The following is a 26,758-nucleotide window of genomic DNA, read 5'->3' on the forward strand; positions in this document are numbered from 1 at the left end:
CTGGGCGATTTGGCCTAAAATCAAAATCTCGATTAATTGAACATTTTAACTCGATTACGATTAATGAAAGATTTTTTTTTTTTTTTTTTTGCCCTCATGGTTCACTGACAAGTTTTTTACAGTAAATATGCTCACATATTACAAGTGAGAGATTTTTGAATGAAGGGTGCATTACTTGATTTTAAAATAATTGAAGGAAACACACACTATCTACTATGATTATTTATTGAACATCAATGTTAAACAACTTAAATTAAAGCACACATTGTCAGTTATTTCTTTCCATCTTCTTGAACTCTTCTCATACTGTGTGGCATTTGTGAACGCTTGTGTTAAAGACATCTGCTTTGCGGAGGCACTTGTTGCTGGGCGCTTGTCAGTCTCTTTTTGATTTTTTTGAGCCATGCACTCACTGTTCATAATCAGTAACGTGATTGTGCTCCAAGTGCTGGAACAAATTGGTGGTGTTACCTTTGGACGTCGAAACTGTTTTTCTACAGTGTCTACATCTGACTTCATTTTGTTCGATGTCATCCTTACTGAAGCCAAAATGTCTCCAAATGACAGAGACTGCGTTTTTTTTTTTTGGTACAAGCTGCTCTTGTTGCTCAGTTGTCTCAGTGATTAAGCTCTCCATGCTCGATATGTCGGCGGAATAACGTACTGTAAGGGAGCGGGGTCACGTGACTCCACACGCGGTAGTGTTTTAAAGGGAAAGTTATCGAAATAATCGACCTGGGAAAATTTGATCGATTATAGGTTCTGAATGTCGATTTCGATTACTTTTCGATTAATCGCCCAGCCCTATAATTTACTATTAATGTAATGTAATATCATTTAATTTAATAAAAGACTTGAATTCACACACAACATGTTTGTGGTCTCTGCATAACTTTAAAGGGCACCTATGCAAAATTCACTTTTACATGGTGTTTGAACATAAATATGTGTTGGCAGTGTGTGAGCAAAACCACCCTAGAATGATAAAAATCCACCCAGTGTTTTTTTTACAATCTCAATAAATCATAAGCACTGTCTCAGAACGAGCTGTTCTAAGATTCGGTGCAATGTGACGTAGAATTGCGCAAGCCCCACCGACGTGGTTTGATTGACACTGTGGTTACCCCGCCCTCGGTGATCTGTACACCATCGCCATTGTTTCAACGACAGCCGGTGATGTCTCTTAAGAAATGTAGGTGCTGTTGTGGGATGCAAGAATGGACATAGTAGTCTTCACTGACATCAGAGCCACTGAAAACAAAGCGGATGGATTTTATTTATGAAGAAAAGGCGCCACTTAAACTTCCTAAATACGTTTGCGAGAATCATTTTCTGACTGACTGTTTAGTGAACGAGGGTCAAAGTTAATCCTCAAGTGTGGATCGTTGCCTACTGTTCGCGATCCAACGTCACCTCCAGAAGAAGTAAGTGTATTTTATGATTTTTGAGCAAATAGTCACTGCTGATAGGTTTCTTCAAGCATCTTGGAGACGTTCCCGCAGTTCTTCTGGATTTAGTCTGTCTTCGTTTTTTCTGTTTCTTCATGTAATCACAGACGGACTCGATGATGGTGAGATCAGATCATACCGGCTGTTGTCAGATTCCTTGTGCATACACAAATCTCGCTGGATTATTACAATTAATGGCAAAAAGAATGTTTGGAAATGTAAACTGATATTTCCTACTGACACACTACAGCAAAAGATATAAATAACTGACTTAAAACCATTTTTGGGGTGGGGATATTAACATGCCTAAGACTTTTGCACAGTACTGTATCTCTTATAAGGCCTAGTTAACTGGTTAATATATAATATTTTGTACGCAAACAAAATATTATCTACAAATAGATTACAATTGAAAAAAAAGGTACTGACCAACTAACTTTAAGTGTATTTTATGAAATGGTTTTTGATTTGGACCCTGTATGGTAGCCACAGTTTGATGGTGTTTAGTGCCATTTCTTTAGTACTTCACTCCTTTTCAAAAAGACAACATCTATTCTGTAGCTTTAGTTTTAGCCAAGGTCAGTCCGTTCTGATATCTGTTGTACAGGCAGTACAACAACAAAGGATGACTTGACCGCAGGAACTCCAACTCAATTACAACCACAGTCGGGATCGATCCTGGACCTCTATCCAGCCGTGAAATTACAGCTCAAAGAAAGATAAATGGGATGCTTTAATACACAGGCGCTCTGGAGAGCTCAGCACTTTTTACGGAGAGGAAATTGGACTTTCAGTTTACCTGCGTGTCATTTTTATTCAGTGTAAGTTTGCATGAAAGCTGACAGGGTTTGAATGTTGCTGAATTGAAATAATACTTTTGAATGAATCACGTGCAGCAGTGAAGAACTGAATGATTCTGGGCTTGTCGTACCTGTGAGCTGTGCTCCACCTGAGCGATGACCTCCTGGTCCAGTGGTCTGTGGTTGCTGAAACTCTTGGATCGTCCTGCAGGCGTAGACTTTCGGAGCTGAGGACCTTCCACCTTAGTCTTCAGAGATGAGTGGCGAGTGATGGAGTTCAGGACGCTGTGAGCGCTGACTGGTCGCTTGTCTGTCCCCTCCTTGGCCAGTCCACCTGCAGGCATGGAGGAGGTCTTTAAACCCCCTGCTGCTCCAGATGAGCCCTCACCAAGCCCCTCCACTGTCCGGATTGTTCTCCGGATGCTGGTTGATTCTGGGCGTTTCCTCAATCTGAGGTGGATAAAGTGTAGGCAAAATGTCAATATTATGAAAAGAATCTATTTGAATGATATGAGAAGAATTTAATTGTAATTAAGACATTTTATTGTAAAGCAAAGTCCGAAGTACAATATATATTTTTATATTGTAATAATTTCACATTTAATCTCCAGATTCAGGTTGAAACAACTAACAGCCTATATTTTAAGTATTTGTTTAATGGCATCTTTTTTTGAAAGTCTCTATTAAATTGATCTTTTTCTAAATTATAGCCATTAATTATAGCCATTCAGCATCAAAGTATAATTGAAAGCTATATATTTATTAGCCTTTAAAAAATAACAACTTTTAATTTAAGTGAACTTAAAACAATCTTCACATAAACCCATTATAATAAATGTCACATTTACCTATGCCTTTCAATATATCAGGGCTAATTTTTTTGTACTGGCCCAGTCAGACCAGTTTAGATTTTTACTTGCCCTGTCAAAATGCACAAAAAGTTATTAATGTTTTTGTTTTTGACCCATGTAACCTTGTAAACAGTGCTTTAAGATTTACAGGTAGGTCTAACAGGTAGTTAATATACAGAAATTGAATAAAGTTATCAAACCCTTCAAAGTCTTCACTGCATAAATTATAAGTTAAATATAGATTAATCATTATTAAAGCTACAAAAGTTATTCAGTCAAGAGCAATGAGTGATTTTCTCTTTTTCTTTTGTTCTTTGATTATCCTTAATGACATCCTCTGACACTTTAAGATTTTCACACATCCCATTTTCTCACAACACTTTACGGTCCTTTAAGACTTATTTTTTAACTAATTTAAGACTGTGCTTGTGAGAATACTTGACAAAACGGGCATTTTGGCATAATTTTGTGCGATTTTGTCTGCTCAAGTGCTGTCTAAAGCGGCTTTCTGTGCGCGCAAGTCACGTGTGTCACAGACACACGCCAACACTGCGTTCTCTATTGTGTCTTATCACGCTTTAATGGTTTAAAAGCATTTGCATGAATAAGAGCGTGATCATTTAATGTAAAGCTAGCCAAATGCTGCATTGATTGTGGATGCTGCATTGATTGCGCTAAATATTTTTTAAATGAAAAAAATTATTTGCATGCGTTAACGCGTTCATTTTGACAGCTCTAACATATATAATATAAATGTTTTAATTTTAGTTTCACCATTTTTATCAACTTACTTGTTGAGGTTAGCTAGGTATATATCAGCCACATGACCTCCAATGGGTGAACTGGCACTGGCTCTGGCGGACACCTTCTCTTCCACAGAATCATGGGATGCCTCTAGGTCAGCTTTGGGACTTCCTCTGCCTGCATATCCATCCGGCCTATTACACGAAATCACAGACACCTCTAGAATTAACACACTATAGGTGGTCTTATTATTAGTTAAGATCATAGATGAATAACTTCTACTAGCTCACTAACTCATTAGAAAAGCAGTTCTGACCAATATCATTAGTTAGAATCAATGAACCGGACAGCTTACATGTCCTGCACTACTATGTACTGGTGTGGAATGAGTCCCTCTGCGCCGTTGTGGCGACCCTCCCACCAGTCCTCAGACGCACGGTGGTACAGCAGCAAAGACGCCCCCTTCTTAAAGGAAAGCTCGCGGTTGGTGCGTCCAGAGTAGTCGAAACGTGCGATAACCTCGATGTGGTCAGACTCTGAAACGTTCAAGGACCCTGACTTTACTATTTAGAGACATGAGAGACAGAGAAAGACAGGAAGGGGAGAGAGCGAGAGGGAAGAGAGAGCATGGGAAGGTTATTGCATGGGAAGCCAGGCAAGTTAGAGCACACTCATCAAAACGGCTTTGGAGCTGCAGAGGGCGAGCACAGACAGAGGAGTGCGACATAGGAGCAGACTTTAGGTGCAGTGTCTTTTGGAAGATTTGTGTGCATGTTAGTATGGTCTTCAATGGCGTCTAGGCTCACCATCATCGCTGTTGTGGATTTCAGAGGTGGTGTCAGGTGCAGGTTCATCCACTAGGGGGGGCTCAATGTGTGGATTATCACTGTAGAATTGACAGCAAGAAAGATGAATCAGTGGAAACCTCCATTACAGACTTCAGAGCATTAGAAATGACAACATTTTTACATTCAATTTACATTCAATACATACTTGCATATACACTAACAAGTTAAAAGTTTGGAGACACCTGACTAAATTTATGTTTCTCATTATCTTAAAGACCTTTGTTTGTAGATAAATATAAATTGTGTGAAGGTGTGAATTTCCATTTTAAAATCATTTTGCAAATAAATAAAAGATAAACAAACAAAATTACCATTCAAAAGTTTAAATGTTTTTGAAAGACATCTCTTATGCTCACCAGGGCTGCATTTATTTGATCAAAATAGATATTTTACTATTATTATCAATGATGAAAACAGTTGATATTTTTGTGGAATTTAAAATAGAAACATTTTGTAACATTACAAGTGCATTTACTGCCACGTTTGATCAATTTAATGCATCTTTGCTGAATACAAGTATTTATTTCTTTAAAAAAAACATTGACTTCAAACTTCTGAACAATTGTATGAATAAATACATATTAAAAAAAATGCACCAAAATACCAGGTTTTGCCACCAAAAACACAAGCTTTTTAAAGCGATAAGCTTGTTTATAATTTTTATAATACTATTCTTAATATGCATGGTTATAGGTTTAGTTGCGTTTTATTATTTTCATTTCACATGCAAATAATGACCAAAACCAAAAAAAATTACTGCATAATTCCCATATATTTCATAGTTTTGACAACTTATTCGAAAATAGTAATGATCTAGAATGAGTAGGTGTGTTCAAACGTTTCACTTCTAATAATTATTAATACTGGACTGAGAGAGAAAGAGCAGAAGCACAAAATATATTCCCGAAATGAATGTGGATATTTCTGAGAACCAGTTATGCCTTTAGGTCTCTCTACGTCTCTCTACATTCCTGAAACAGTGTGTTCATGATTCTTTGAAGCAAAACAGGAAGCAGAACACAGATACAAGGATCAAAGCTGGACCTTCCTGTGGCCTCTTGCCTCCAAACTGAACCGGCCCTCACTCAACTCCTGTGGGGAATCTAATGAGACCAGAATACACCGTACTAACGCACAGGAAAATGGCTCGTTTCCAAGGTCATGCAGGCTTCAATGCTGATAACAAGTCTGTTATGCCATTCACAGGCCAAGAAACCCTCTAATACCCTACTATTAATTTAGTATAAAACCCATCTGATCTCCCATTGAGCACTCAAGCAAAAACACTGACTAATTTACTGTCATCACTGTACCAATAAAAGCTGCTCTCTCGTATCGTGCGTTGGAGGAAATTCAAGCTCTGTAGAGTGAAAGTGTAGTACTCTACCCAGCTGGAATAGATCTCACTAAGACCATCCCGCTTTATCACATACAGTTGGCAAGCATGAAGTCTGGGCTAATGAAAAGCTTAGTTTCATTAGAGAGCAGCTTTAGACAGAAGGAACTTAAAGGTAATGACTGTATAATGCTAATCTTTGCCTGGTGTGTGTAGGGTGACATTGTCAGGCAGGTTTGGCAAAGCACACGTCCATCAGTGTTTCAGTGATTCCTTAAAATGACGGATTGGTCTCACTGAGCAGTCCGTTGCTGAAGAAGACCCTGTGATCCTCCTGTCACTCCATCTGAGAGAGTGTGTGTAAGCTTTGATCTGGGCTCTTAAGGTAAAATGATCCTCGTGGCTTCTTCACCCTTGAGCAGATGAGTTTGTGTTCAGGGAGGTCAGAAGCTGCTCTGATTCTTAATGTCTTCCCCAGAGACACTGCATGTCTCATTCTGCTCTCAGCATCAGTCTCAGACAAAACTTTGACACTTATTTTTTACTTTTGCATGTGTAAGGACAGTGATGATCACGGTGCAAAAGACAAGTGAATTTCTCTGTCAAAAAGATATCAGGCTCTCATACAATAAAATGATGAATACATGCAAAAACAAGACAGAACCAACTATGTAGTCAATGCATGCTTTTTCCTTTGAGTTTTTCTATACATTTTCTTTTTTTGCATGGAAAAATAAACCTGTAGCTGTAGTTTACCCCTTTTTTGGCAAATACTTTTGTCAGATAAATACCTTAGTTTAGTGTTTTGTTCTTCCCTCATGTTTAAAATATTTTAAAATATAAAATATTTTCTTCATATTTTGATGGTTTAATTGAACTTGTAGGGTCAATGAAAAGAAATATCCCATAAACAAAATACATATATATATATATAAATGTATGTGTATATGTATGCATGAATGCATGCATGCATGTATGTATGTATGTATGTATGTATGTATGTATGCATGTATATATATATATATATATATATATATATATATATATATATATATATATATATATATATATATATATATATATATATATATATTTAACAAAATCTTAAATAAATAAATATTTGCATCTGTGCTGAATTTGAGTTGTTTCACAATACAGAAATGAGAATTTGGGAGGAAAATGTCCTTCATTTTCATGAAAAAAAAAGATCACTTTGTGTATTAAAATAGTGAAATATTTCTTTTTCTTTTAATTTTGGGGTGTAATATGACACATTTCTTTCTGATATTCACCCAAAAGTTTAGTTAAATAATGCACCCTAACTGGCAAAATAAAACAAATGTTTGCTTTTACATTACACTGCTCGATAAAATAATTTTCACATGAATCTCAAATTCAGATGCAAGGCTATACAGATGAAGATGAAGTTAAAACACAGAATGAACAGTAATTCATATCAGGTCAGGAACTGAGATTGCAACGTGTTAACTACAGTATGTTGTCAACGTGTCCCGACTTCACGTGACTTAAAGCCTCAGGAAACTGAAACAAGACTCTGACTAAACCCTGAGCTAAAAACACATCATCTCACCAGCTCTAAGTCTTAATTACACCGCCCATGCAATCCAAACAATCACATGCATGAGAACCACATGAAAGGAGCCACGTCTTTATGCCTGCATCTCACAAACAAACCTGATCTGGATATGTTGCTTTCTTTTCACGGTGACACAGCAATCTGAAGTCATTTCCTCTTTGACATCCAAAACAGTTATTAAAAAGCTACAGGAGGCATTTCATTAGTGCTTGGCCTTGAGCAGGGAGGATAACCTCATTTTTAATTTAAAATCAGACTTGTCATGATGATGCTTTATAAGTCTGGCTGCCTTCCACAGTTCTGGTTGCCTTCATCGTCATCTTTTGGGAGTCTAGATCGTGTGCAGACATTTCTGGGGGTCAGAAATCTATCTGTGTCTTCAACCATTGAACTGACGGTTTAAATGAGCATAATATATGTAGGATGCAAACTTTAAAAAGTTACTGGCTCCCTGTAGGGCTCTGTTGGTCTTTATAATGTCTATTTATCTTGATAATGTTCAATCCATCATTTCAGACCTGTCCTGCATTAAATCAAGCTCGTCTGATCAACTCATTTCTGGTTTTGCGGTTCGGCTGAGCAGCTGCGCCAATAAAACGTGGGGCCAAAATTCGCTGCCAATGAATTTTGCCAAGATTATGTGCTTCATTTTCATCCTTATTTCTTCTTTGTAACCGAATTCACTCGCACTGATTTTAGACTCACCAGTATTCCTCAGTGGCTCCTCCATGGTCATAAATGGGCCCCTCCAGCTCACGAGGCCCTGGAAAGATGCTCTCGTGATGGATAATAATGGTTTTGATGAGCTCGTTTACATGTGCCTGGCAGGAGACTTGGTCATGGCCCTCGGGCACAGACATGAGTGTGGGGCCGAAGCAGATAGCCAGGTTGTAGGGGTCCATCATGTTGTCGTCACTATACTGGGACAGACTAGTTAAAAGAGAGAGAAACATAAAAAAGAATTAAACAAAATATAGGAATGTTAATTGTTCATTCATTTGTTTTAACTAAATATTTACTTGAATTTTGAGTTCATATTTTAATAACAACAACACAAACATAAACAAGAGGGTCCTCACACCATCGGTGCTCGGGCCCTAAAAATAAAACAACAAAAACATTTTATATCCTTTTAGTAAGTGTTGTATTTTTGTTTTTATTTAATGAATATTTATTTTAGTAAAAAAAAATATAAATAATAATTAGCTTTCCATCCCCATGGGTTTGTGAACCCCAGTTTGGGAAACCCTGACTTAACGTATGTCACTATTTGCTAAGAAAAGCCTGTATTTTTGCAATTATTTTTGCATTTTTCGAATGGTGTGTCAAGTTTTTCAAACTTTAAAAAGACAATCTTGTTATGTCCGTGTTTTTAATGAACATAAAATTACGTTAGATGAGGGATACTGCACAAAAATGTTAAGATGGTATTTGCATTGTTTCAAAGGTTAGAAAATTTCATAATGATTTAATAAATAATATCATTTAATTAATAAAATGTATTTATTAATTAAATAATTAAAAATAAATAAATGCATTGAATACAATTGAGAATAGATACATTAAATGCATTTCTTTAATTACAATTGAATAATTAAAAAAATACAGTTGAGATTTGATGGTTTGAAGTATACCAAATATCAAAAACTTTAAACAAAATACTAGTCATACTATCCATAAACATGTTAAACTGATCCCTGATTATATGACCATTCTCATGGAGAGACCGGCTCCTGCTGGACTAATGTGAAAAACAGACTGAGTTCCAGATTAGACTCTATCTACACTTCCTTACGACAGCTCATTTATCATGAGCCTAAGCCAGCTTCCTCCCATTTATGTGAGTCTGTGAGACTGCTCTGAATTGTAACACTCTTTTAACTGTCCGCCTTCTTACTTAATAGGATGCCCATTTAATTACTAAAAACTCAGATGTGTCCACAAAGTGGGGAAAGGCATCCTTATTTGTATGTGTTTTTGGGGCGAGGGGGGTTGGGATAAAAGCAGTAGGGTCACATAAACATCCACATGGAGAGGCTCCAAGCCAAATTTATGAGCACTGTCCTTTCCAGACAGTTACAACTGCACAAGCGTTTCCAATTACCCTGCCTTGTCCTGCAAACGTCTATACCATCCCACTTGATGTGTATTTGTGAGTGTATACCATGCATACCTTTGGACGATGCACATCATTTGACTGTAACGCAGGCCAGAGCGCATTAGAGAGAGCAGCAGTTCTTTAGAGACCTATTCTGGCACCTCCATTGACTTTTATGGTGGAGGAAAGATCTATCGGCCATAGCGCAAACAGAGAAGCCATTCACTGAGGACTACAGACATCCAGCATGGGAGCACTAATGGGGGCTTGATGGCGACACCATACCTCAACATACACTCGCTTCCCCCTTCTGGCTGTGATACGAGGGCTGGAAAGGGTTCAGATGCTTTAAGAAAATCAGACACGCCTGCGTGCATAATAGCGGTCTGGAGTAGAAGCTAAGATCGTGTTGTGGTTTGGAGGGTCTTTCAAAAGGACCACAGGGTGGAAAAGAGTGTAAGAATGAGAGGCAGAGATATGGAGGGACGGTTCCAAGAGGCTTGAGTGCTGTAGCCCTAAGCTGAGGTTGGGTATGGGCAGATTTTCTCTTTTTGGGAAGAGAATATTTACATTTGTAGTAAAAAGGTCTAGTAAAATGGTAAGTTTAGATTGCATATAAGCTCTTTGTACGTTGAGGTAAAGTTAGCTGTAATAAATCACTGGAAAATGGCACTGGTTTAAAGGAAACGTTCCCCAAAATAATTCTGTCATCATTTACTCACCCTCATGTTGTCCCAAACCGCTAATTTTATTTTTATTCTTTTATTCACTGAAAAGCTCATATCTTCAGGGATGCAAACTAATCAGGGGTAAAAAAAATGCCCCCAAGAAAGCAACTGAAATCCCCTAAATGTGGATTTACAGTTGATTTTTAGCATGAGGATAAAGGGAAAAACGTACTCTTGACTCTCTCTCTATATTTATTCAGCATTCATTTTCATTATATGGAAAAGAGCATCTGGGCTGTAAGAAAGTTTATTTTCCTGGCTTTAAGAAAGTCATACGGGGTTGAAAGGACATGAGTGGGAGTTAATGATTGTCATAGCCCTTGTCTTGAGTTGAAATCACAGACAACCAAAAGAACAAAATGACTTTAGGGGAAACATGCAGAAAGAGCTTTGATCTGTGGAACTCACTGGTTGAGGAAAGCGAACAGGTATCTCATGATAAGCAGGGTGTTGCTGGGTATTGACAGCAGGACTTTGTGGATGTGGACAGCTCTGTCCTGGAGGTTCTCCATGGCTGGAAAAAACAACATGAACAAGACATGAGTTCATTTAGGACAAAAGCTCCTCCATTGTCTAATCTGGTAAACCTGGTCTGTGGTACGCACGTGTACTGTGGGTGTAGGAAATAAAGTGGACACTCACAGACACAGGACATTAGGTCATGGAAGACTTCCTTAGGAAAGAGGGCGTTATCCAGGCCTCTGAAGTAGAGCTTTAACACTCCAGCGATGGAGTCCATATCGTGATCATTCTGGTCTCCAGCCAGCGGATCCTCACCTGGGACACGATGATGGAGAAGACAGTGACCCATTAAATAATACAAGTTTGATTTGAAATAGACAAACGAAGGCTCAGCATGTGACAGTCCGGATAGACTCACCTCTTTCAAAGGCGTTCTTAATGTCATTGACTTCCACCTGGGAGCCAGACACCCTGAATATCCCCTCGTGATGGAGACCTGTACAGACACAGACATGACGTTATGGACACAGAATAGACAGGAAGTCCTGTGTTGGTTTACTCAACCTGATGTGTTTGTTCTTCATAGTAGACAATTGATTAAAATTGAAGCTGACCCTACAGCACAATGGCAAGAAAAAAAAGTGTTGAGTTGAGAGTTTGCCATCTGAATTGAACTTGATTGGATAAAAAAATTAAATAATAATAATATATAGTAATTATTTTAATTAGAAAAAGTAAATAGTAATTATAAATTATTACAAATCAATGATTATTATAAATAATTAATTTTGTGTTTTAAAATAATAAACACATCATGACAAAAGTAGCCCGATTCACAAACTAATGACTCTTATGAGCCTTTTTTTTTTTATGAATTACTTTAAGAGACGCAAGTTATTGTTTATGATGAATTACTACTGAATAAGTCAACATGGTAACTGAAGTATCTGACTAATTCTGACCCAAAAAGACAGGGTTACCACAACATTTGACCAATGAGTATCCATAAGATTTTCCAGTCATTCAAAGATTGTTTTTAAAATACCATTTTATAAAATCAAAAGTAATTTCTAACCAGTTAAATATTTTAAGCAGACCATAACCAGAAAAATGTATATTCACTAGAGACTTTTCCATGGATTTATTCACTTCAATTACTTTTCCAGGTCTGCAAATCAGTTTAAAAATCCCCTTGATATTTCCATGACATTGGGAACCCTGGTAATAAATGGGATAAGAATTTTTTATTTTTTTTTATATGTTAAAAAATAGCATTATCTTGTTTAGTTTTAATTAGGATGAAATAACAATGAATCCTCTGATGCCAAAAAGAAAAAGAAGAAGAAAAAAAACCCCACTGGATAGTGCAAAAGGAATGGAAGAGGTATACACTGAAAATAAATGAAGTGGAACAGAACACTTTGTTTATTTCATCAGGTAAAGTCCAGAGAGCGACACAGCAATAGTGCTTTTGGCAAGAAAAGGAAAGTGAGAGAGTGAGAGAGAGAGAGAGAGAGCTCACCGTGTCGACTGATGAAGCGAATACAACTCTCCACCATCAGGGGAATGATTTGGCTGGACTCCTAAGAGAAGGAAAGAAGAAGAAGAAAAAAATAGAAAGTAAAATATGAGGGAGAAAAAATGCAGGTCTGTTCAGATGATTCTGGGGGAAGGGTGGATGGGGGGGACCTTTCTGAACAAGGGTCTCTGTTCCTCGGCACAGGACTCAAATAATAATAATATTTGCAAAAGGAGGCAAGCATCAAACAGAATTTAGAAGGGATGAATAAGCAGCACAGTTTGAGCCATGGGGGAATGGGGCAACGGTTGCTAGGAGACAGCTTCTCGCCACAGCTTCCTTTTGTTTATTTGGGTGAACAGGAAACGGCTAAGCGAAGCGGAATTTGGGCCACGTCTGGCCTGAACTAGTCATCGGAGATCACGCTCATATACTCGCTTACATGAATATAAAGCATTGCAGGGCTTTTTTGTATTAATTTTTAACTATAAATCTTATGTTTATCAAATCATTTGACTTCTAACCACAGAATATCGCTCTTATATCATTATCCTTCACTAGAGGGCGACATGGACATTAGGTTGGTCAAATGAGGGGATGCAGTGGGTCCTTTTGTTCGTTCACCCATACTGTAAGGTGGTAAACTCCTGTAGGGTTTAGGTGGTAGGACCTGTATGCTAAATTTATCACACTGGCCTGGTTTACAAATGTATCCCACTGCCAAGAGCACAATGATGGCACAGACATATTACTCTTATATTACTTATCTTAAAGACATGCATTAAACAAAATGTACACATTTACAGCAAAATATCACATGGAAGTGTATACATAATTATACAGATACACATCTAAGCAAGTAGGGTTAGGAATGTTTTGTCTTGCACAGTATATGCATTTCAATAACAGTAATCTTATTAATTAATAAAAAATAAAAAAGATTATGCATTTTTGTGGGTAAATACCTGTTTCCGCAGAGTGGAGTTCCTCCGTCCGCTGATGGACATGAGAAAGCAGGGGAGAGAGAGGGAGATAGAGAGAGAAAGAGAAGTTCTGTCATTACGATGGATCATTTTCCCTCAAACTTCTCTAATTTTCCTCCGCATTCACTTCATAACCTGCCTGTGGCCATTAGACCAGTAGAAATGACCCTCCTGAGAAAGATCCTATTTTAATACACTGGATTTAAACAAGCAGGCTTTCATTAATTTTTGTTGTGAAAGCACTTGTTTTGTGTCTATTCTGTGAACTCGTTTAAAAGTCCATTCCCATTTCCGTACTCCATTATAACTGGTGAGTAAATCACCTTCCCCTGGCCTCAATAAATAAATCAGCAGATGTGAATAAAAGATGATTATGTCTAGACAAGATATTCATCTATAAACGGCCTTGAAACATCTGCATGTGTGCTAAATGATTCTTGTGCGTAAATGGTTTACGTCTTGTTTGTGGGTTTCCCACGGCACTCACCTGGCGAGGCAGTAGTCGGTCTTCTGACCTGAAGGTAGAGATAAAAAAAAAGGAAAAGAGAAACCGTTAGAAGGAGGCTGAATGTGTGAGGAAGAGGCCACAGCTGGAAATGGTTTCCTATGGGAATAAAAAACTCATCCCGCTTCTTGTCTGTGCTGTAACAGAGGAACTTCCTGTGGGACGTGACCCTATATCCACATATTCCCCTCCAAACACGTTCAGCGACATCACAGCGTGCTATTTTCCACATGTAGTTTGACTCAGCAAATGACAAACATGCAACAGACATCAATGAGCTAATCTTCTTAACCACTTTGTTTCCCTCAATCTGTGCTGGAACACTCTTGTCAGTTCACTGAGTAACAGCTGGGGATGCACACACTGTACCCACACCATTTCACACCGAAGGCCGGATTTGAAAAAAATGAGTAAGACAGCCTGTGAATAACTAAGATATTTTAACAAATTCAATAAACGATTACATTACTTGAAATCTTTCAGTGGAGGACGGTCCTGGTGCTCTGAAGAAAACGTGAGTGGTGTTTGTCAATGCAAAACTCATTGCTATGATGCTGGAGTCGATTATCAGTAATGATTAATATTGTATATTTAATTATACATGCTATTTCCTACAAAATGTTCCATTTAGTTTAAATTTGCATCTAATGCTTATTAAAAAACACATTTAATCTAATAACACTGTTAAATGTTATCTTTAGAAAATCTTAAAATGAATTTTTCATAATGTACATTATAATGTCGAGCACCAAATCAGCATATTAGGATGATCTCTGAAGGATCATGTGACACTGAAGACTGGAGTAATGGCTGCTGAAAATAGAAAATAGAAAACTTTTCTAATAGGTTCTTTTAAATTGTAATAAAATTGTTTCACTATACTATGATTTTTCTGTATTTCAGCTTTGGTGAGCATAAGAGAAATTAAAAAACACCAACAAAAAAAAGTGAACAGCAGTGCTATTATCAGGCCAAAATGTTAATATCAGCACTGGCATTAATAGAACTGTGCAAGTTCCAATTGGGGGAGAAAGATCATATATTTATAATAATAATGTACAAAATTATTACTTCATATCAAAATGATTAAATCATCTTTCTGACTACACTAGTCTCACTCTCAGCTAGCGCTGGTTATTTCTCGATAGAGTAATCAACACCATTACTCTCTCCATCATGCATAATTATCGCTTCGTTATCATCAGTGCCATCAGTCTGATTCTCTCAGTTTCATTTCCTGTTCACTGGCTGTCCTAACTGACTGGCTGACAGTTCTGTTCAGTCTGGAGGAATGAACGTGGGAGGTACATCAGAGTGAGAAACACTCCAGGAAATCCCCGCTGTGCTCTTCTCTCTTCAGATTTATTTTCTCGGCCTTGTAGCATTGGTACATGACCTTTGAACTCCACCATCAAGGCCTGCCAATAAGCAAGTGGATAAGATCATGCTATGACCCAGAGGACAGTACTGGGCGGCACTGGCCTGTTAAAGCTTCAGGCTCGTATGAGACTGACGACATCTGTACCATTCTCAAGCTAACACACACACATGGTCAGCTCAGTACCCTCTCTGCCTGACACTGCAACATCCCACACATGTGTATTACCCTATCCTACCCATCATTTTTTATTTTATTTTGATTTGATTTGTCGAGAATTGTTAGGACAGTGCTACAGTATTAGTCCAAGATCCCATCATTCACTCAAATGATTCATTTAAAAAACGTACTCATTCAAGAACGAAACACAATTACTTTCTTTATGAGTGAGTCAGTTGAATCATTCACTCAACTGATTTATTCAAAAAACTGCTTTACTTCGGTATAAAAAAGTGACTAGGTATGTTTACATGCACTAATTTTCATCCAATCCAATTTCAGATTCTGAAAGTTCTTTTTATATGACCTCTAAATCTTTCAATATGATTCACATATTCACATATGATTCACGCAGTTGCTGCATTCAGAACCACCGTGATACTCCCACCAAAGCTACATAGAGTATAATTGTCGTTTTTTTCCTTGATTTCCTTGATGACGTAAAAAGATAACTGACATGTGACGCGTCAGAAGAGCTATTTTAGCTCGTAAAAAAATTGATGTAGAGATATGCATTGCGGCACTGTGCATATGCCCAAGGTATTTTTGAATCGGACTAAGAAAATAATTGGATTCAGGCATTTACATGCTTGTTTATTTTTCAGGTCTACACCATCCAATCCAATTGAAAATTCAATCTCAGTCGGATCGATTGAGGTGTTTACATGAAACATTTTCAGTCTGATCGAGTCATCAACCTGATTACTAACTGATTATTTGTCACACTGAATCATTTTCACAACCAGTTCATTCAAAACACTGATTCATTAAGGAACAAAACAACACTACTTCTCAAAGTGTTGCTTATTGAACTGCTGTATAAAAGCAATATTACACCCACAAGATTTTATGACTAGTTTTTTCCAATTGAATCCCCAAACACACATGCACACATCACTCGAGAAAGATTACTCACTTTCTCCCAGAGTCTTTTGGATCAGTTCATGTTTAGCCTGTAGTTTGGTGATGAGGTTCCTGCCCTCCAGAAACTCCTTCAGTTTCTGAAACAGTAAATATAAAACATTTAAACTCGAGCACAACTGCAAGATCATCTCAACACTTATGAACAAACACTGTTGAGAAATTTCATTTGGATAGCTATTAAGTGAGCAGTACAATCAATCATCCTTCCTTTTCTCGACTTTCTGGCAAAGAATCCTTCCTCCACCCATTTCAATTTGCTGTGTAGTGTTGAGACTATACATCTTGTTGGCATAAACATTAATTTCATATCCACTGGAGCACAGGGAGACACTGGATCTATGTGCTCTAATAGCTTATGGCTCTTTGGGGGCGAGAACCCTGACCTGATGGAAACCTGACAGCGGAGAGACAGATAGAGGGTTCAGGAGACTGATGGAGAGAAACCTGAACTGCGGAGCGAATGGGTGGGTGGACAGATGCTTACAATTTCATCATTCATATATCACAGCCATACCAGCATAACAGTCATGCAGACGCAGGAAGGATAGCCAAGACATGGAGCCATGCACTAGTGCTTTTGGCAGAGAAATAGACAAACTGAATGTACATAGGGAATTAAAGAAAAAGAGGAGAAAAGGAGATGTGTCGGGGAGGAAAACATCAGGTTATGTGCTAAAACAGCCAGTACAACATCAAGTGACAAAACCAAACCTCTGCTTGTTAATCTTGTGCCTTCATTGATCATATTAATAATATTCATTGATTTTCATATTAGACCAGAGTGAATGGAAAATCATATTCTTACTATCCTCTTGTTCTGAATTTTGTTTCGAATTTTTCAAAGCAGGTTTATTTCAGAAAAACAATTTATGTATAGACACAAACAATCATTTTTGTTCAGTTATATACTGTATATACATACACAGTTTGATTGAAAGATATAATAAAATAAATAATATATAATATTATAAAACCCCCCAAAAAAACAAAAAATGTAATAATATATAATTTAATAATAATAATAATTTTTTTGTATTAAATGTTTATTTTAGGGGTTTTGAATTAGATGTTTGAAACTATCATTCAAAAATTATTATACAAGAAACAAGAATTAATTCAGTATTTATTTATTTAATTTGTTTTAAATCTTAAAATCTCATAGTTACTGAGACACATTCATGTTGACAACATGTTACCCCAGTCTTCCCTATAAACTATGAACATATTTGTGGCTCCCAGGGCATTGCTATGTGACTGAAACAGCATTCTGGGCATTTTGTAAAATCTATCTAAAGAACAAATACCTCTTTAATGTTATTTGTTGAGAATTTCAATGCAACATTGTTTCTTGTTTCTACAAACAAGGACAGATCAATGAAGAGCATTCATCTGCACCAGTCTCCTCTAATTGCTGTCTTCTTAATCAAAGGCTTCTTAAAAGACTCTGATAGAGAAGAAAGGACATTAAGCTGTATCTCAAACATTCAATTACTTATCTCTCCTCTCATCACCCTTCCTTTCCCATTTCTCTTTTTATGCTCCCAGCAACAGATTTCCCACCGTTCAATCCACCTTACCCTTTCTTCAACCGTGTGACCTCATATTTAACTGGTTTCTCTCCCTCTCCATCTCACTTACCGTGAAGTAGAACTGTTCTGTCTCCTGCTGGTTGGCTCGTCTCTTGGCTAGGCTGGGTTTGCTCATAAAAGACTCAGACACAGTGGACTTGACTGACTCCATTGAGTTACTGTGGTGAAAACAGTCAGTCACATCAAAGTCCTCAATGGTCACCATGTCCTGGATGGTCTGTAGAGTGGCCTCCATCGTCTTCTTCACCTATTTCAAACAGAATATGTGAGCGAAACAGCCATTTCTCCAGCTGTAATCAAGACATCAAGATTTCATTTCACTGCATTAAATCATTTTTGATTGGTAATTTTGTTTTTTCATTAAAAATATCAAAAAATCCTTTAAACAAGAAATATGTACTTGAGGAGCAAAATTTCATTAGATATTGAGACGTTTTACCCCACTGGCTAATTGGTTTTTGTATTATTTATGAGCATAAACCTCACTACATTTTGGCAGATTAATATTTTAAAACAAGAAAAAACAAGAAATAAGACTAATAAACTTAAATAAAATAATACAATTTTAAGCAAATTTGTTGTAAGACTCTCATAAATATGTTTAATGGAGGACAATTCCAAAATGCTGATTAAGTAAATAATTTTTTCCAGTGCGAGAGAAGCTAACGTTCGGTGTTTGGTTTCTTAAATATCACAAAAGTCTGTGTACAGACAGTATAGAAATCTGTGGAATAAAGAGTAAAGATGTGTAGATGTGTACACAACTCTTGAAGAGATGATTGCAGTTGAATCTCAGTGAGTACAAATGTATAGGCCTTGTAAGTTTGCATACGTTATGTATGTAGGCATGTGTTTTTCAGTGCCTATATTTTAGTGACAGTATGTATATGAGTATGTTTCTTGTATTTATTTGGCCATATGCACATCACCTCTTCATTCTCTATCTTCAGTGTGGACAGGCGAGACAGTAGCTGCTGGCATCTCTGGATCAGCTCAACCTGCACAGGCTGCTGGGCACACATATGTCCCACCTGACGGAGAAAGAGAGAAGAAAGAGCTTGAGAAACACAGAATGAAGAGGAACTGAAGCAAAACCATCTCCAGCAGTGATCATACAACTAATGTCCTCATGTGCTCTGAAGAACAGAGTGATCCGAGCAAGCCTCTATCTGCCGCTCTCGCTCGCTCTCTTTTCCCCCCTAACAGCTGGGGAACATCTTGCTCACTTCGGTCCACCCTCTTCCTAAGGGTTGAACACAAGACAGGGTGCATGTGCACTGGGGAAAACCAGCTGCTCTGTTCATCACACACATACAAACATCCAGGACCCTGATGCAAGGTCAGCTAAAAACTAAAAAACAGCATCTTAAAGCTCAACACAGCAGTTGTTGAATCAACTGTTGATTGATTTAATAAGGAAAAATCTAGTCCAATTAAAAACGTTAACTTTTAGGAGAGCTGTAGTGTGTAATTTTTTCAATGTTAAGATTCTTCCTCTTATCCCAGTTTAATATTCACACTGTGTTCACCCAACCCTGACAAGTCTAATGACAATATATAATAACACAGGGCTGAAGCAACAGAGGTCTCTCAGCAGGCATGTCTGTCACTGTGCAACACTTGATTGAGAAATGCTTCATTTCTCTAGAGGTGTCTGGGTTTGTTTGGACATGCAAGACAGTCTTGCAAAAGTCTCATGTAACAGAAGGACACATCCTCTCAGAGAGACAACGCTGATCGTTGTAGCATGTATTAACAAGTAATAATTAGCCAAGCTGATTTCTTTATATCATCAAGATTTTTGATACAGTATATTGGAGCAAAAGCATTTGGCAACAGTAAAGCTGCACTCACTTGCTTAAGCATGTCTGTTTGTCATTGTTTACACACAGTGCGACTCTGCTGTTGGTATATTGCTTGGGGCATGAAAATAATGACCACCTCTGCATATTCCATTACTTAATTTCACCAGTGTCATGTCTTAAGCAATAATAAATCACACCAACTGACCATATCACCCATGTGAGACTGGAAATCGAAGCGCATCGGAGGGCAAAAGACGTTGTTGTAGGTCTCCATGAGCCTCTGTTTGTCTGCGTTGGCCTCTAGGTTCTCTACAGCATTTTCGATGGTCTCCAGACCACTGTGCTTGGAAGTCTCAACATTAAACTCAGCCGAGAGGTAGGTACGCAGTGCACGACTCAGGCTGGCATGGTAGCCTAGGTCACAGCACTGAGAGAGGGGAAGAAAAAAAAAGGGCATTTGATTGGTATTTCAAGCTGCAAATGGAAATTTTATGTTGAGAAAGGCAGTTAAATCAAGAGTAAAGCACAACATTTATGCATTTGGCAAAGACTTTCATCCAAAGCAACATAAAGTACATTCAAGTGCTTTTTTATTAGTACAAAAAAAAAAAAATTATGTTATTACAATTATTATTAATCATAATAATAGTCTGACCTGAACACCCTCTGAGTAAAAAAAAACACTTTTGGTTATTAACCAGTACATGGTTACAACTTCCACACTCTGATTGCTTCAAGTGAAAGACCGCTCAGACTAAATCCATCATCCTCACACAGAAAAGAGGATGTCGTGTTGTGTGGGCCCCTGTGTGCCGCAGTTGAGGGTAATATGAGGAGGAGATTTCATCACTTTCAGGGTGCCTTGTTAGGAGTCTGATGCTGATATGGTGGGACAAGTGAGCCCTCTTGCGGTGCTCACACAAGGGGCTGCTATAGGTCTACTTTCAGGGTCACACTCGAAGAAAGAAGCCCGATGTGGCAGCACACTGTCAGAGGGAATTACTACATTGTGGGACACTCTATCCATGGGCTTATTCAGGGCATTACATTTAAACGTCCTTTCAGCCAGGGTTGCACAGGTCATAAAAAAGTGTGCCGGTTGGCTCTCACATGACCGGAAGCATAATTCTTGATGCTTTACTGCATTATCACACTGATATGTTTCATTCTGTAATTTTTCTATACATCAAATTCAGATGGGTTGTTAGTTATTGTAAAGTTATTTGCTCTTTCTGAATTGTGTAATTTGATTACTTAATAATTTAATTAAATGTTTTTGCAAAAATGAAAAGAAACTATTATTATTTATTGCAGATTTGCATTGACTTTAGTGCAATAATTTCTTGTGCATTCTGATGCAGTCAATTTCATCATCTGCTCCAAGCTTGTTCATTTATAATATTTTTCAGGCATTTGTTTAGCATAAGTTTTTAATTACCCCTTACAGACTAGTTCAAAACAGTGTTGTTACTGTTCACGAAAATGTTTAATTATTATTTATTAAAAATGGTTGTCAGTAACTGAAATAAAGCTTAAATAAATTAAAATATAAATATTAGATGGACAACCTTAAACTTAAAAAAAACTCAAATGAAAATTAGAAATGTTGTCTTGGCAACTAACTGAAATAAGTTTAAAGGGATAGTTTACCCAAAAAATGAAGAAATGAGAAACTCATACAGGTTTGGGACAACATGAGGGTGAGTAAATGACGACATAATTTTCATTTTTGAGTGAACTATCCCTTTAAGTTGAAGTACTAAAATGATTAAAACTGAAATAAAATTTCTAGAATAATACAAAACTACTAAAAAGACAAAAGCACATAACAAAATGACTACATTTAAAATGAAAAGTGAAAATGTAAAAAAGCTCATTCAAAATATTAATAAAAAATAGAATAGCACATAAATAATGCTACAATTTTTGTATGCAGTACATTTCTTTATAACAATACACAATAATAACTGAAAGATTTACAAACTGGCTAAAGTGAAGGCTATATTGACGCTATGGTGATGAGATAAGGGTGGACTTACATCTATGAGGTCAGACAGATCATGGATGTAGTATTTGAAGACGCAGTTGTTGGTGGCCTCCAGAGCAAGAAGGTACTCATTCCTGGCCTTGATGGCTTTCAGCTTGTTCTCAGTGTATTTTGCTTGCCGCTGAGAATAAAAGGTAAAAACAGGAGGATGAGACAACAACAGAAAGGGACAGATTAATTGTGATTGCAGGCTGTTAAGCTCCAAAACAAGCACCATAAAGTACCAAAATCATCATAAAACTAGTTAGAAATTTTGGCCACCAAAGCTTAAGTAATTTTTCACTGATAGTTGTATGTCAATACTTATAAACATCATTGGTTCGCTACTGTTGCGAAACCAAACATCACAAAGTCAAACCTGTATCATGAATATGGGGAAAACATCTATTTAAAAATGTTTGTGTAAAAAATAAAATCATATGCGGTTTGGAACAGCAAGATTGTAGGTAAATAATGACAGACCTCTTATTTTTGAGTGTACAAAACCTTTAAAGCTAAAATAAAACATAAGATCATGATGGATGGCACCTTGTTTAGCTTCTACTAGCTCTCCCTGAATATGGAAATGTTAGAGCTGCCACCACAAACTACACTACATTTCCATCTGTAAATGCTGCTGGGATGACCACAGGCTCTCTCTAGTGGGACGCACATAGAGGAGCTGCTGTTGGTCTTGTGGAAACAGAGGTGTCCCAGGAACAACCCAGCGATGATCCCATCATTCATTCTGTAAGCTGGTGGTACTGGACAGAGATGGTAACCAGAGGACTCCAGAAGAACAAAGACATGGATTGACAACAATATCTGTCCCAGACATGCTAATGCTTGACCCCTGACCGCATGTCATCTCATTACATCATCAAATGACATTCTACAACACAGTGTATACAGTCATGGTGGAGCCATTCATTTTGATGAATTAAGCTGCCGTTTAGTGCTAAAGATTACCATATCGAATTGGAAATTTCTGGAATTTGCAGCCTGGAATCTCAGAAATACGAGAGTATAAGATCACTACATCATCCTTCAAACCAATTAAGCCTGGTCTTACCCTAAAAATATTTATTTTGTGATAATGAGTGTGCGTTATACTGTGTGTTGCACTGCTACTTACAAAATAAATATGTAAATGGGCATGAAAACATCATTTCTGGTCACTAATTTGATTAATTTTATTAAAATTATTTAATTTTATTATATTTCATTGACCTGAAAAGACCACTGTTGATCTCATATTTTATTTGACTGCAGAATGCTGTGATTGACCATTCAAAATCATGTATTTCATAAGCATAGTATTATTTAGCCATGACAAGCATGGATTACATATCTGATGCGTGTTATACATTGGATAAACCACTGTCAACAGGTCATTAAAGCTGTCCAGGATCAGGTTTAGGACCCCCAACACCATCTGGCAGTGGTTTCAGCTCCTTTCAGCCCCTCTCTCTCAACTCCCACTCCATCACCTTTCCCATTTCTCTGAAATCCCCCTCCATCTGTTCATTCTTCTTCTGCCCACGTTCACCTTTCCTCCACATTCTCTGCTTAAACTGTACAAGACACTCTGATATCTCCTTTCATTAACCCCTTCTCATTTGAATTCTCTGATCTGCTCACCTTCTCCTTCATCTTCTCAATCTTCTTGACGGAGCTGCGGCGCACATGTTTCTCCTCGATCTTGATGCTGGTGAGGGAGTCGGGTGAGCGCGGGGTCTGCCTGTCCTCGTGTCGGACGTTGCGGCTCATCTGCTTCTCTTCTTGCTTCTCCGCATCCTTCAGCTTGCTCTCGGCGTTGATGCTGTCCATGTTGTACATGTGATAGGTCTTCATCACCTGTGCAGCGAGGAAGAGGAAATGTACGTTAAATGTGCATAAAGTTGTAGCATAGACGTAGGGCAAATGAATCATGCTCAGTGATGTATCCCAGCCTACATTTCATGGTGGGGCCAATTTGGAGTTTGAGGTATGGGCTAATTCACATGTCAGTATGGGCCCATTGACAAATCCATTCAGGGCCCATACCTCAAGTTCATTTTGATCCTACATTGAACACACCATGAAATGTAGGCTGGGATGTAGGTTTAAAAGTGATTAGTTGGATTTTGCAGATACATATGAAGGGAAAGCAAGTATAAATATTTGTTAGACTGCTTTTGCATCTGTGTCGTGATGGTTTGGATCCATAGGGATCCTTACAGGTGGTTATGCTCATGAAGGCAGCTTAAAAAGATAGATTACAGGCAAGAATCAGATTGAAATAGGAAGACATCTGAATTGGTGACCTCTCAGCTTTAACAGCACATAGTTATTCCCAACACAACCGACTCAAATAAAGTGCTACGAGGAAAACACAGAGCATAGATTTATTAAAGTAGGTGGACTGCAACCCATGCAGCACTTTGAAGGGGTCATATACAAATACAAATAAATGACTATTTATTCATATTTTATTAAATAAAATAAAAAACATAACAAATTGAAGATAAAATGATATGACCCCTATAATGAACAGTTAACATGTAAGTCCAAAGTGAGAATGAAAGATTCTTGGCTCTATCATCTGTTGCAAGGATTGAAAGATGCCACCAAGCTTGATAGCTAGTATTCAGCGGATGCTAAATTTAGGAATGGGATTGAAGGGAGGATCTCATTCCAAACTTCTCCTTTGAGAGGAATGTCAAAGAGTGACGCCATTCTTGTGCTTGCAATCGAACACTCTGCCAAGACCGGAGAGATGATACCAAGCCATCACTCCCCGTCTAAAAGAGAGAAAGTTAATGGACTCCATTTCCCTAAATTTTCACTGGCTTTCATGAGGGTGTCAGTCTTCATGATGGGCATAATACATTTAGTAAGCTCTTTGCAGTGTCATCATTAATAGGAAACACTTACAAGAGGAATTTGGCAAACATAGATGTGGGCGGATCTCAACGGCTTGCTCTTGTAAAGTGCAAAAAAGCGTCAGGCTCTTTTCCCATTCTTGAAGGAATAGTTCACCCAAAAATGTTCCACAGAGGAAAGAAAGTCATACGAGTTTGGAAAGACACGAGGGTGAGTAAATTATGACATAATTGAATTTTTGGGTGAACTACTGAACTAGCCACTGTTGAAAAAAGTGAAGAACCCCATTTCATCATGGTTTTCACTATTTTCAGCCCTATAAGGTTCCTCTTAGGTCCAAAAGGCTGAGATAATCATCATCAGCTTTTCCATTCATTCCTCCCTTTCTTCATATAAAGCACAGATGTCACTAAAAATGGTGCCAGGTTTATTTTCATCATCCTTAACTCTTTAATTAAAGGATCTGCTGACTTTTTATGGAGTATTGAAATGGGTTACAGTCATTTCCCAGGAGACCATGTGTGGATTTGTATGGGGGGGAATCCAGTCGCCATTCAAAGTAAGCCAATATCACGTGTTCTCCTCCTACCACATTTGAGCTCAGAACACCCCACCCTAAAAACCCCAAACTACTCCTTCCTCCCCCACAAAAATAAGGAATACAGAAATATGTGCAAAGGGCATTTCTAATTTAATTTCTTCTCTCAGTAAAAATAAAACCCTGAAATCATTAGGATTATTTAGCTGTGCCGCTAATTAAAGACATATATGTGTGGATCCCCCATGCAACACTGCACTTTGCATCAGAAAGCAGCCCTGATGCACTCGTCTATAACAACATTACTTCAAAATCAACTGAATCTTCCCTTAATTTTCCATGCACATCTGCTAATTTCAGCTCTGCCAGTGAACATGGGTCTCTGTGGTGGTACGGGTACTGTAAACTCTAAGTCTATAAAACAGTAATTTACTGGCACAGAGGGTTAAAACAAAGGTTAACTGCCATGAAAGTTTTTTTTTTGTGCTAGAATGTAAACACTGAAAAAGTTAATTAAACTATTTATTTATATTAAATATATTATAATATGATATAAATAATTAAGTGGTAACTTATTAAGACTAAATATACAAGTATACTACTTGATGGTTGAGGAGTATAAAACATACAGCATAGCTGGTATATCATAAAATCCTCAAGGATTACAGTCAGTTAAGGGTGAGACTGGATTCCAGACTTCTGACCCACAACTGTTGCTGTTCATTACCGTCTTGAGAGCATCATCACCATTTGGAGAGCTCTCATACTTGCAGTGCTTCTCTTTGGCACTGCAAAAGCAATAGATCTGCTTTAGAGTCTCAGGTAGGCTGCAAGCAGTCAACCCACGTGCCAGCAGATTATTCATTGCTGGCTGACACACTATAATTACTATCATTCACTACTTGTTCATGTCCTTCTGTCTTACTAATGAATTACAGTGACTATCTGGAAAAACATTATTTTGTTCACATGCACACAAACATCCATTTCAAGGCATTAAAACATTAAGAGGCGATTAAATTGTTCCTTCTAGGCCCCTTCAAAAACTACAAATTGGACAACAACCACACACAGGGGGTACACAGTGACTAAAAGCTATCAAAATGTTTTCAACAAGAAGAAAAAGTAACTATAGCCAACCCCTTGCCTCAAAAACACTGATTGGAATACAACCACAAGAGACCAAAATAAGCACTTGACTGAAGCAGAGACTTAATGCCTCATAACTGCAGCAGGCTGATAGAAACAACCAGAGATATTGAGAGAGAGAGCGACAAGGAGGACATAATGTACGTCTCTGTTTGAAAGTGATACAAACAGAAAATGGAACATGGTAATGCTACAGAAAGATGATCGTCTCAGACTGAAATTACGCTCAACTAAGCTCTGTTTGTATCTTACCGTGTACAACTCGTTGAGGACCTTCATCAAATCTTCCTGCAGCTGGAGGCCCACCTCTTTACTCTGTAAGAGAAGAAAAAAACATTAGTAAAAG

The 26,758-nt window shown here is 37.7% G+C and overlaps 1 protein-coding gene across 1 annotated transcript in view; it reads right to left on the reverse strand.

Moving 5' to 3' along the window:
* Positions 1-26,758, reverse strand: part of srgap2 (SLIT-ROBO Rho GTPase activating protein 2) — a 95,075-nt gene that overhangs the window by 1,494 nt on the left and 66,823 nt on the right. The window contains exons 6-23 of the mRNA XM_084394669.1: positions 26,665-26,727; positions 23,502-23,717; positions 21,874-22,002; positions 20,040-20,261; positions 18,959-19,060; positions 18,079-18,276; positions 16,433-16,517; positions 13,902-13,929; positions 13,397-13,427; positions 12,435-12,495; positions 11,331-11,408; positions 11,093-11,227; positions 10,859-10,964; positions 8,330-8,554; positions 4,650-4,729; positions 4,199-4,406; positions 3,891-4,037; positions 2,380-2,698 (exon numbers count right to left, since the gene is read on the reverse strand). Coding sequence (XP_084250795.1) covers positions 2,380-2,698; positions 3,891-4,037; positions 4,199-4,406; positions 4,650-4,729; positions 8,330-8,554; positions 10,859-10,964; positions 11,093-11,227; positions 11,331-11,408; positions 12,435-12,495; positions 13,397-13,427; positions 13,902-13,929; positions 16,433-16,517; positions 18,079-18,276; positions 18,959-19,060; positions 20,040-20,261; positions 21,874-22,002; positions 23,502-23,717; positions 26,665-26,727 — 2,433 coding nt within the window. The remainder of the gene's footprint in view (positions 1-2,379; positions 2,699-3,890; positions 4,038-4,198; positions 4,407-4,649; positions 4,730-8,329; positions 8,555-10,858; positions 10,965-11,092; positions 11,228-11,330; positions 11,409-12,434; positions 12,496-13,396; positions 13,428-13,901; positions 13,930-16,432; positions 16,518-18,078; positions 18,277-18,958; positions 19,061-20,039; positions 20,262-21,873; positions 22,003-23,501; positions 23,718-26,664; positions 26,728-26,758) is intronic.

Source organism: Rutilus rutilus (genome assembly GCF_951802725.1).
Source record: "Rutilus rutilus genome assembly, chromosome: 22".
Taxonomy (NCBI): Eukaryota; Metazoa; Chordata; class Actinopteri; order Cypriniformes; family Leuciscidae; genus Rutilus; species Rutilus rutilus.